General features: G+C 36.4%; 1 protein-coding gene across 1 annotated transcript; it reads right to left on the reverse strand.

Moving 5' to 3' along the window:
• Nucleotides 1-7968: 7968 nt before the first annotated feature.
• On the reverse strand, nucleotides 7969-8937 carry LOC131507519 (S-phase kinase-associated protein 1). Its single transcript, XM_058722408.1, has one exon. The coding sequence runs from the start codon at nucleotides 8839-8841 to the stop codon at nucleotides 8350-8352; it is 492 nt and encodes a 163-aa protein (XP_058578391.1). The 5' UTR covers nucleotides 8842-8937; the 3' UTR covers nucleotides 7969-8349.
• Nucleotides 8938-11463: the final 2526 nt, after the last annotated feature.

Here is an 11463-nt window from a genome sequence, read left to right on the forward strand (position 1 = left end):
TGAGGATCTTACCTAAGGGGTGTTCAAGGGGAAAGAGCTACAAAGCAGAAGAGATTGTTTATTCCAGGGGATGTTGAGGGCATCATATCAGGAACTTACATTTACTTGTGACTATGGTCTGTTATCCAGGGCATACATTCAAGGGAGGGGCTAGTGTCACTCCAAGGCCACTTAGCCACACAAAGTAGATGTGAAGGCAGCAATATTATGGAAGAGTTTAGCTAAGTTTTCAACATGCCTCTTCATTAAGTTTTATTCCTAATTATTTTTTCCATGCCATTATAAATGGGATTGTTGTCTTCTGTTTCAGAATGTTCATTGTTAGTGTATAGAAACATAATTTACTTTGTGTATTAACTTTCTAGCCTGCTACTTTGCTAAATTTGCTTATTCTAATATTTTTTTGTGTAATTTTCAGGATTTTCTACACGTACAACCATATCACCTGCAAACAGAGATAATTTTACTTCTTCCCTTCCACTTTGGGTGACTTTTATATGTTTTTCTTGCCTAATTGCTCTGAGTAGTACTTCTGCTACTGTATTGAATGGATGTGTGAGACAAGTCAATCTTCTTCCTAATCTTAGAAAGAAAGCTTTTCAGCAATGAGTGCCATGTTAGCTGTGGACTTTTTATACATGGCTTGTATTATATTGAGGTAATTTTCTTTTATTCTAGTTTGCAGAGTTGGGGGGTTGGGTTTTTTTTGGTTGTTTGTTTACCATGAAAAAGTGTTAAGTTTTGTCAAGGGCCTTTTCTGCATCATGAGATAATCATATGTTTTATCATTCTTCGTTCTGTTAACATGGTGCATCACATCGATTGATTTTTGTATGTTGAATCATATTTGTACTCCAGACATAAATCCCACTTAGTAATGGTGTATAGTCATTTAAATGTGTTGTTGAATTCATTTTGTTAATATTTTTGAAGATGTAGGCATCAATATTCATGGAGATTGTTGGTCTGCAGTCTTCTTGCAGTGTCTTTATCTGACTTTGGTATCAGGGAAATGTTGGTCTTATGAATTGGTTTAAAATTGTTCATTCCTATTCAATTTTGGGGAATAGTTTGAGAAGGATAGGTATAAATTATTTTTTAAATATTTGGTAGAATTCACCAATGAGGCAATATAGTCCTGCATCTTACTTTGTTGATAGATTATAATTACCCATCCAGTCCCCTTATTCGTCATTGCTCTGTTCAAATTTCTATTTATTCATGATTCAGCCCTGATAGGTTGCATGTTCCATTTCTTCTGGGTTATCCAATATGCTGACATACAATTGTTCAGGGTAATCTAATGAGCATTTATATTCCTGTTGTATTGATGATAATATCTCCTCTTTTATTTAAATTTCATTTATTTTAGTCTTTTCTCTTTCTTTCTTGGTAAGAGTACCTAAAAGCTTATATAGTTTTTATCTTAAAAACAAAACAAACAAAAAAAAACCACCTCTTAGTTCCACTGATCTTTTATCTTGTCTTTTTACTTTTTTTGTTAATTTTCACTCTAATATTTGGTATTTTCTTCTTCTACTAACTTTGTATTTCATTTATTTTGCTTTTTCTAGTTCCTTGAGGTGTAAATTCAGGTTGTCTCTTCTCTTTATGTAGGCATTTATTGTTATAAGATTCCCTCTTAAAACTGCTTCTGCTAAGGCCTGAAAGTCTTGGTGTGTTATGTTTCCATTCTTGTCTAGGATAGATATAGATATATAGACATAGATATAGATATAGATGGGTTTTTTTCATTTCCCTTCTGATTTCTTTTTTGAGCCATTGGTTGTTCAGGAGTGTGTTGTTCAATTTTCCACATATTTGTGAATTTTCCAGTTTTTTCCTCCTGCTGTCGATTTATAGTTCCATACCATTGTATGCAGAAAAGATACTTGACATGATTTCAGTCTTAAATTTATTAAGATTTGTTTGTGGTCCTAACACACGATCTGTCTTGGAAAATGTTCATTAGGCACTTGAGAAGAATATGCATGTTGCTGCTGTTTGTAGACTATTCTACATATGTCTGCTAGCCCATTTGGTGTAAAGTGTAATTCAGGTGCAATATTTCCTTATTGATTTTCTGTATGGATGATTATCTATTATTGAAAGTGAGGTACTCTTAGTTAATTGCTGTCTATTTCTCCCTTATTATCTGTTAACATATGCCTTATATATTTAGGTGCTCCAATGTTGGGCACATATTTGTTTACTATTGACATTTCCTCTTGATAAATTGACACCTTAATCATTATAAAATGACTTTATTTTTCTCTCATTACAATTTTTGATTTAATATCTATTTTGTCTGATATAAATATGCTACTTCTGCTCTCTTTTGGTTTCCATTTGCATGGAATAGCTTTTTCTATCCCTTCACTTTCAGCCAATGTGTATCTTCAAAAGATATTCTTTGTTGTATTCTTCAAAGTATATTCTTTGTTGCCAGCATATAGTTGGGTATTTTTTCAGCCATTCTATATCTTGTGATTGGAGAATTTACTCCATTTATATTTAAATAAATATTTATAGGTAAAGACATACTACTGACATTTTGTTCATTTTATTCTGAATATTTTGTAGATTCTTTGTTCCTTTTTTCTTTTGCTACCTTCCTATGCGAAATGATGATTTTCTTTTTTTTTTTTTTTTAATTTTTTTTTCCAACGTTTTTTTTTATTTATTTTTGGGACAGAGAGAGACAGAGCATGAATGGGGGAGGGGCAGAGAGAGGGAGACACAGAATCGGAAACAGGCTCCAGGCTCCGAGCCATCAGCCCAGAGCCTGACGCGGGGCTCGAACTCACGGACCGCGAGATCGTGACCTGGCTGAAGTCGGACGCTTAACCGACTGCGCCACCCAGGCGCCCCGAAATGATGATTTTCCATAGTAGTATGTTTTGACTTTTTTTCTCGTTATCTTTTGTGTACCTACTATATGTTTTTGCTTTGTGAATAGCATGAGGCTTACACAAAACATCTTACCATTGTGACAGTCTGTTTTAAGCTGCTAACAACTTAAGTTTGTTCAGATACAAAAGCTCAATATTTTTATTCCACCCTGTCACATTTTATGTTTTTGATGCCACAATTTACATCTTTTTATATTGTGTATCCATAAGCAAGTTATTGTAGCTATAGTTATTTTTAATTCTTTTGTTTTCACCTTCATACTAGAGTTATAAGTGATTTGTATACTACCGTTATTGGAATATCTGAATTTGACTATATATTTACCTTTATAAATGCATTTCATACTGGGGGTGTATGAGGCATACTGGGGCTTTTTGTGGCCCTGAGACTCGTGGTGTGGAGCACTAATTGCTGGGGTTATGTGAATGACTCCAGGTTTGTAGGGGCACTGTGTCTTAGCTCAGGCACGTGGATTCTAGCACATTGACAACCTTGTGGCTCTTGGTGGCAAGAGCCAAGGGGTTCCACTGTGGCTGCTAGAGTTGTTGTAATTCTCAGCAATGCCTCCAGTTCCAGGGGCAAGGGCCAAGGCAAGTGGTGGTCGCCGCTGGAGCCAGTGGTTTGCACATGCTGGTAGCATGGACTTTCTACAGGCACACGCATAATGGTGAAGGCCAAAGCCAGAACTAATGATGGCACATTAACAGTTGCAGGGCCCGGGCTGTTGACATGCAGTCATGCAGCTGCAGGGACTAGCTGCAGACACCAAGATGGTGGTGACTGCTGCTGATGGGAACCAAGCTGGCAGAGTACAAGGGAAGGCTAGCTGCCATTGCTTGCAGCAGTGCAGGTTAGTGACAGGAGTTAAAGTTCTCTCTGAGTACCCGAGAATCTGCAAGGGCTGGGCTGTTGGTACTCATTTTTGCAGCCTTAGGAGCTCATAGTGAGAGTGCATATGGCCTTGGGGGTCAGCTTTGGGAGATAGGGCAGGCATAATTCACATGCTGCCACAGAGACTAAAGCTGGTTTCAGGTGCAGAGGCCACACTGGATTCTGGGGTCTACGATGTCCTCAGTGGCACTGGCTCTGGCAGTTCCAGTGAGATGAGGGGAGGGAAGGACTCAGGCAGCTGGAGTCTGAAAGCAAAAATTTGTAGGACTGTCAATGGTGAAGGCTACAGGGGGTCAATTGCGATGGTGCTGGCTATGACACCCTAAAGCAGCTATGGTTATCTGTGGAGCAATTTGCCAATATCCATGACGGGGTCCTCTATGATGATGTTCTACAGTGTCTAGAAGGATTGCTGAAGTCCTCAGTATGGCTGCTAGAATCCTCTGCATTTCAGGCCTTTGGGAATTTTGCTGCTGCATGACTGATTATGGTAGCCCCTGCCCTTCTTCCTTATTCCTAGCCATCTCCAGATATCTCAGCTATACCAAGCTCTAGGTCAAGTGAAACTGAAGTGAAACGTACATGCAGTGCCCTGAATCTAGTCACTCACCTGGCTGGCTTCTTTCCAGTGAGGGCAACACTCTTGAGCTAGGGAATTCCTTCTTGGCACTAAGATGAAATGGGCTAGAGAATTCTTTCTTGGCCTGGGGATGAAATTATATAAATAAAATGAATCAGTTCCTCCTACCCTTTATGTGCAGTTTTCTCAGGGTTTTTGCTCTACTGCATTGCTGAAGCTCCTTAAGTGAATTCTTGAACTCTTCCCAGGCTATTTTCATTCGTGGATAGATGTCTAGTTGTTGTTCTTTTGGGGAAAGTTGTTGTTCTTTGTGTTCTGTGTGGCTGGCATAGGGAGGCTCCTACTCTGCCTTTTGGTGTTTTAACTCTCCTGTAGCAATTTACTTTCAAATGGTAACTATCTTCAATTACATATAAGAAAATCTACTCTTATATCTCCCCTCGCCTTTATACTATCATTGTCACAAATTATGTTTTTTAATAGTTTGTATCCATTAATGTAATTCCACAGTTATATTTATTTTTATGATTTTATTTTTTTAAGTTAATGCTATATTGAAAGTGATTTATGTATCATTGTTGCAACATTACAGGATTTTTTATTTATTTATTTACCTTTATCAGAGAGCTTTATGCTTTCATATGCTTCTTTTTGTTGTCTAGCATCCTTTGACTCAGCTGTCAGGATTCCCTTTAATAATTCTTGTAAAGCAGGCTCAGTGTGACAAACTCCCTTTGCTTTTGTTTATCTGGGAAGGCATTTATCTCTCTTTCACTTTGAAGGATTTATTTTGCCAGATATTTTTGTTTGATGATTTTTTTTGTCTTTCATCATTTTGAATATATCATTCCATTCCATTCCTGCTGAGAAATCCACTGGTAATATTTTGGGAGCTCACTTGTATGTGACAAGTTGTTTTTCCTCTGGCTGGTTTCAAGACTCTCCCTTTGTCTTCAATTTCTGATAGTTTGCTTATAATATATTTCAGTATGGGCCTCTTTGGATTTACTTAGTTGGGATCTTTTGAATTCACTGAATTTGGAGGTCCATTTCCTTCCTTATATTTGAGATATTTTGGGTCCATTATTTCTTCAAATAAACTCCCTGCCCTTTTTTCTCTCCTCTGGTACTCCTAAAATGTGACTATTGATCTACCTCATGGTATACCATAAGTCCCATAAGCTTTCTTCCCTTTTATTTCTTTTCATTTCTCTGATAGGATAACATCAAATTACCTGTCTTCAGGTAACTAATTCTTTCTTTTGATAGATTAAGTCTGCTATTCATCTCCTCTAGTGTATTTTTCAATATGTGTGTTATATTCTTCAGCTCTAGAATTTATTTTTTTCTTCTTTACAGTTTCGGTCTCTGTTGTTGTCATCTTGTTCATGCATTATTTTCCTCATGTAGTTGTCTGTGTTCTTTTGTAGTACATGGAGCTTCTTTAAGACTATTATTTTGGGGCGCCTGGGTGGCTCAGTCGGTTGAGCGACCTACTTCGGCTCAGGTCACGATCTCACAGCTCGTGAATTCGAGCCCTGCATCAGGCTCTGTGCTGACAGCTCAGAGCCTGGAGCCTGCTTCGGATTCTGTGTCTCTCTCTCTCTCTGCCCCTAACCCACTCACATTCTATCTGTCTCTCTCAAAAATAAATAAACATTAATTTTTTTTAAAGACTATTATTTTTAATTCTTTGTCAAGTAATTCATAGATCTCCATTTATGTAGGGTCAGTTTCTGGAGATTTATTTTGATTCTTTGGGCCATATTCCCCTGTTTCTTTGTATACCCTGTTATTTTTTTGCCGTGATTTATGCATTTGAAAAACAGCCACTTCTCTCAGTCCTCACAAACTGACTTTATATAGGAGACCTTCACTAATCAGCCCAGCTAAAGATTCATAAGGATTCTCACATCTTTACCGGGGACGTGTCTTTGAGTTTGGACATGTAATTTCCTAATTAGGTCTGCTTGTGTGTTTTTTAAGAGTTTGTAATCTCTTTCTCCTTTCAATATTTGTCTACAGTACTTCAGGTTCTCTGGCACTGAATAATCTGCTGAGCTCTTTTGTTTTCAGTGGCCCCCAGACATCAAAAGTATGGCAGTTCCCCATCAGTACTCCAAATCTAGAGGCACAGAAACCACTTCCTTCAGATGTCCCCCGAAAAGCTGAAACATTGGATGTACATTTTATTCTTATTGTTCCTTCCCAAGGAGAAGCTCTGATGTGGGCTTTTCCTTTCATTTGCACCAATCTGTGCTGTCTTGGGGAAAGGTTTATCATAGTTGTTATGAAATGACTTTTCTATCTGTGTCAGTGCACCTGTTCTTGGCTTTGAGCTTGCCTAGAGTCCAGCACCTTCTTAACTGATTTCTAGAGTTCTCATAAAGGCTTTTTGGGGACTGTTTATTGTTGTTAAGTTGGTATCTTTGTGTGAGAATGGGGGCTATAGCTTCCCATTCTGCCATCTTGCTAATGTCACCAATTGTTGTTGTTGTTGTTACTAATAACAAATGAATTGAAATTCTTGCTCTTTGGTAGTATTTGTTACATTTATAGCAGTTTGGGGCTAGTCAGAAAACAGTGTATTGTAGGATTAAATTTATTGTTTTTTTCTTTTGGATCCATGCCATACAACTGAACCTTCCATAAGACAAAAGAGACAAATATTTACCAGTATTGGTAATGGAACTTTACATGGTTCCCACAGAAAATTTTGTAAAACACCAAAACTTCATGATGATCAACAATCATGGATGCTATACAGGATACTGTTCTGTCTGAGTAAATGTGTATAAATTAATTTTTAATAATAGAAGCAGTAGTTTGAAGCTCATTTTACATTCAGAGGAACGATGACATCTTTTTGTCACAGATGCTGTCAAATATGTGGAAAATAAGTTTTAGTTTAGCTTCATTTAATTTGATTTTTACATGAGTTGGAATATTTCTTTCTACATTGGGATGGAATTTTCCCTTTTAGAAAGTGATTGGATACTCAACAATTAAGATTCCAGATTTGTTTAATTTTAATGATGATTTTTTGAAAATTAGTGTAATTTTCCTGATAGCTAGTTATTTATATATATATATATATATATATATATATGATTTATATATATACTAAAGGTATATCTTTATATATTAAATATATATATATTTATATATATATGTATATATATGTATGTATGTGTGTGTTTACTTCCCTTTCTTTTCTTCATCTAGAATGTGTACTATACCATCAATGTTGTTCAGTGGTTACAGATTTGTTCATTTAGAAAGCAAATTCTTAATGTAAGTGCATAGTTACATTAGTTTTTCTGTTTTGGGTGGGCCCTATATCCCATGTCCAAATTTCATCTAGTCTTTTGGGTATTAATCTGATCTTCACGGACTGTATGTACTGCAGAGGTTATGATGGTTATTCTGCTATAATTTTGAGTTGCAGAAAAAGTTGTATTTATTTTATTCTTTATAAACATATATAAATTCTCCTGAGTCTCCTCTTCACATGTGGATGGGAATTTGAATTTCAATATGTAATGAGCCATTTATTTTTTTTTTATTTTATTTTTTTTTTCTAGTTCAGAAAACTTTTTGCAACTTGTTTTATTTACAATGCCAACTTTTAAAAGGTTATTAAACTAACATTAAATGACAATAAACTAGGTGGAAAACATTTTACAGAGAGGGAAATCCCAAAATGCCACCTTCTATAGCGAACCCACAGTTGAGTTTTATTCAGAGTGAAGAAACAAAAACTTTTGATCATACTGGAAGAAACTCAGCCATAAGTTTGGAATCTGTACTCAAACTACACGTGCAAGGAGGACAATATTCTGCTAAAACAACTGATTTGCTGCTGCGTTTGTCTACGGTTTGTCTAATATTAACAATTATAAACAGAGCAGTGCAACTAGTATTTGGAACAATCCTTACAGTGTTACAGTGTCAGGCATAACATTTCACTTCTCTTCACACCACTGGTTCTCTTTGCGTACCTGGGCTTCCTCTTCTTCAGTAAAATCATTTTTGATATTGAAGGTCTTGCGAATCTCCTCAGGAGTTTTCCCCTTGATCATATTGGCAACAGTCTTGCATGTAACATCAAGCAAACCTTTAATGTCTAAGTAGTTCGCAGCCAGAATAAGTTCAAAAAGTGTTCCTTGGTCAACTTTCAGGAATTCTTGGTCCCAAACAGGGATATCATCTGTTCGCTTTTCTTTGTTCTCATCATCCTCAGGAGGAGGGGGGTCATCCTTGTGGTGGGTGCACCATTGAATGACCTTTTTTAATATTGCTGCATTAACATTTGGTAGAGGAACTGGGTCATCATCTCCTTCGTCATCCATTCCCAAATCTTCCAACATGGTCTTGATAGTCACAGACTGTTTGGCAATTTCAACATCAACTTCAAATATCTCTCCATCAGAACTCTGCAACTTAATTGAAGGCATGGTGCTCGGTCTCAAGGAGACTGCGGGCCGGAGGGTGACAAGACCAGGGCAGGGGGGCCTCCGCTACGAGAAGAGAAAGGCAGAGAACAAGGCCACTCGAGCCATTTATTTTTTTATCCAAGTCTACAGAGTTTTCCAAAAAGGGAGGTATAAAAAAAATACCTCCAGTACTTCTGTGTTCCTGTGTCAAGGTAGCAATTCAGCGTCTCCCCAGATGAGTCTTTCCCTACCTATATAAACCGCACAATTTATTTCATGAGTTTCTATCATCTACCCTAGGTTCTTTAGTAGACTAGACAATTATTTCCCCTTGTTCCAGGAACTTGCAGATATCACCTCTTCTTTCAGTCCTGGAGTAATTTCTCACATCCAGTAGTTTTAAACCACGTGACTGTAAAGTTTCAGAGCACTAACAATTTCTCTTAGACGTAAATTGTCCTCCTCTTGTAGGAAAGCAAACCTGTAATTTCTACCCTGGGAGCAATAGGAACCCCAATTCTCTAGGACCCAAACCCCTGCTTAACTCAGAATTCAACTTTCACAGGAGTGGAAGAAAAATAAAAAGGAAAGAAATTGCCTCATTCGTTCTAATTCTATTATAAGGATATATATATTTTTTAATCACAAAAAACCAAAATTGATTAACTTGCCATATCAGTAGATTAATATTACGGAGGTCAGTTCAATTTTTCTGAGGTTGTCATTTTTCATCTTATGTGTAATCTGATGCACATTTTCTATCTATGCCTGACTTCTTTTCTCTTATTTCTCAGTGTCTTTCCATACGTTATGAAATAATGCCTTTGTCACCTTTAATCTCAGATAGTAACATGTAATAGGATTAAATTGAAATATGGAAAGTGCTTTTATGGCCATTCTAAGGACAAAAATTCTTGCCTTTGTTTACCCTGTCTTCCTGAGAATCACTTAGCTGCTGTGTTGAAATTAGACTGTAGTGGTAGAAAATAGAAGTGAGAAAACCTTTAGAAAGCAGAAATCTTAACCTGCATGAGGGATAATAGTAGGTCAGGCAGGGTTGTGGCAGTAAATTTGATGAGAAATGGTTAGATCCTATGTTGAAAATTGATCCAACAGGGTGTACTGATGAATTAGATGTAGTATGTTGGATAATAAAAGGAATCAGGCATGGATGAAGAGGTTTTAGACTTCACAATAAGAAGAATACAGATGCCATCAAATTGAGATGAAGTAAACTCTCAGAGGGGCAAGTTTAGGGGCAATACTAATGGTTCACATTTGGAATATGGAAATTATAATGCTCACTAGATGAAACTGGATATATAAAAGTAAGAATTTGGGAAAGAAGTCTGTTGGAGAAATAAAGTTAGGAGCACCGTCGTCTTAATGATATTTAAAAAGATAGTAGTAGATGAGATCACCATCAGATCACTATAACTGAGTTGAGGGACATTTCAATATTAAAATACCCAAGAGAAAGTAGGAAGCAAGTGAGGGTAATGATTAGAAGCAGTCAATGGTATATAAAGGAAAAAAACAAAAAAACAAAAACAAAACAAAAAACAAAAAACAAAACAACAGGAGAAAGTTGTCCTGGAAGCCAATGGAAGAAAGTACATCTGTGAGGAGGGCACAATCAGCAGTCTTAAATGATGCAGAAAGGTCAATTAAAATGAAGACTGAGAACTAAATTAAATGGGCTATTAAAATTATAACAGATTATGTAAGATACATTTAATACATATTTCTCACTTTTATTTAATTTCATGCTTTTCTTTAAAATACATGTTTAAGGGGCTCATGGGTGGCTCAGTTGGTTAAGTGTCCAACTTCAGCTTAGGTCATGATCTCACGGTTCGTGAGTTCGAGCCCCGTGTCGGACTCTGGGCTGACAGCTCAGAGTCTGGAGCCTGCATCAAATTCTGTGTTTCCCTCTCTCTTTTCCCCTCCCCAGCTTACACACTGTCTCTCTCTCTCTCTCAAAAAATAAATAAACATTAAAAAATTAAAAAAAAAACATGTTTAAGTAAATCTTTGTATGTGTGACATTAAAAGTCACACAAATGTCAGTAATCTTTATCAGTCTGTCAATCAAGATTGAAACATAAATCAATAAATAAATCCTAAGTGAAGACCTTTTTTTCCATATTAGTTTCTAATATGGACTTGATGCAATTGATATGCCTTCTCTTCTTTAATTGCCTATGCATCTGTACATGGGATAGGAGCAAAAGGTAATGATACAGATATTTTTATAGTCATTTCTGATCTTCTGCCTGTAAGTTACAGGGTTTTATTTTGCTTCCCTCCACTTTAGAATAATCATGATGGGTGACATTTTCTTTGGGCTACCAGAGTCACCTTTTCTTGATGGTAGCTGACACTTGTTTTGTGAAGATAGAACTGCCTTAAAACAAACAAACAAAAACAAAACAAAACAAAACAAAAAAACTGATGTGATTTTAGTGTTTTCCAATTAATACACTGGTAAGCCCAATTGGGTAACATTTTGAATTATACAACTTAATATTGGAGAGTTAGATTAAAATGTTTGCTCTCCAAAAGCGATGACTTTAAAATTTTTTTTTTCAACGTTTTTTATTTATTTTTTGGGACAGAGAGAGACAGAGCATGAACAGGGGA

Source organism: Neofelis nebulosa, chromosome 3, assembly GCF_028018385.1.
Source record: "Neofelis nebulosa isolate mNeoNeb1 chromosome 3, mNeoNeb1.pri, whole genome shotgun sequence".
NCBI lineage: Eukaryota > Metazoa > Chordata > Mammalia > Carnivora > Felidae > Neofelis > Neofelis nebulosa.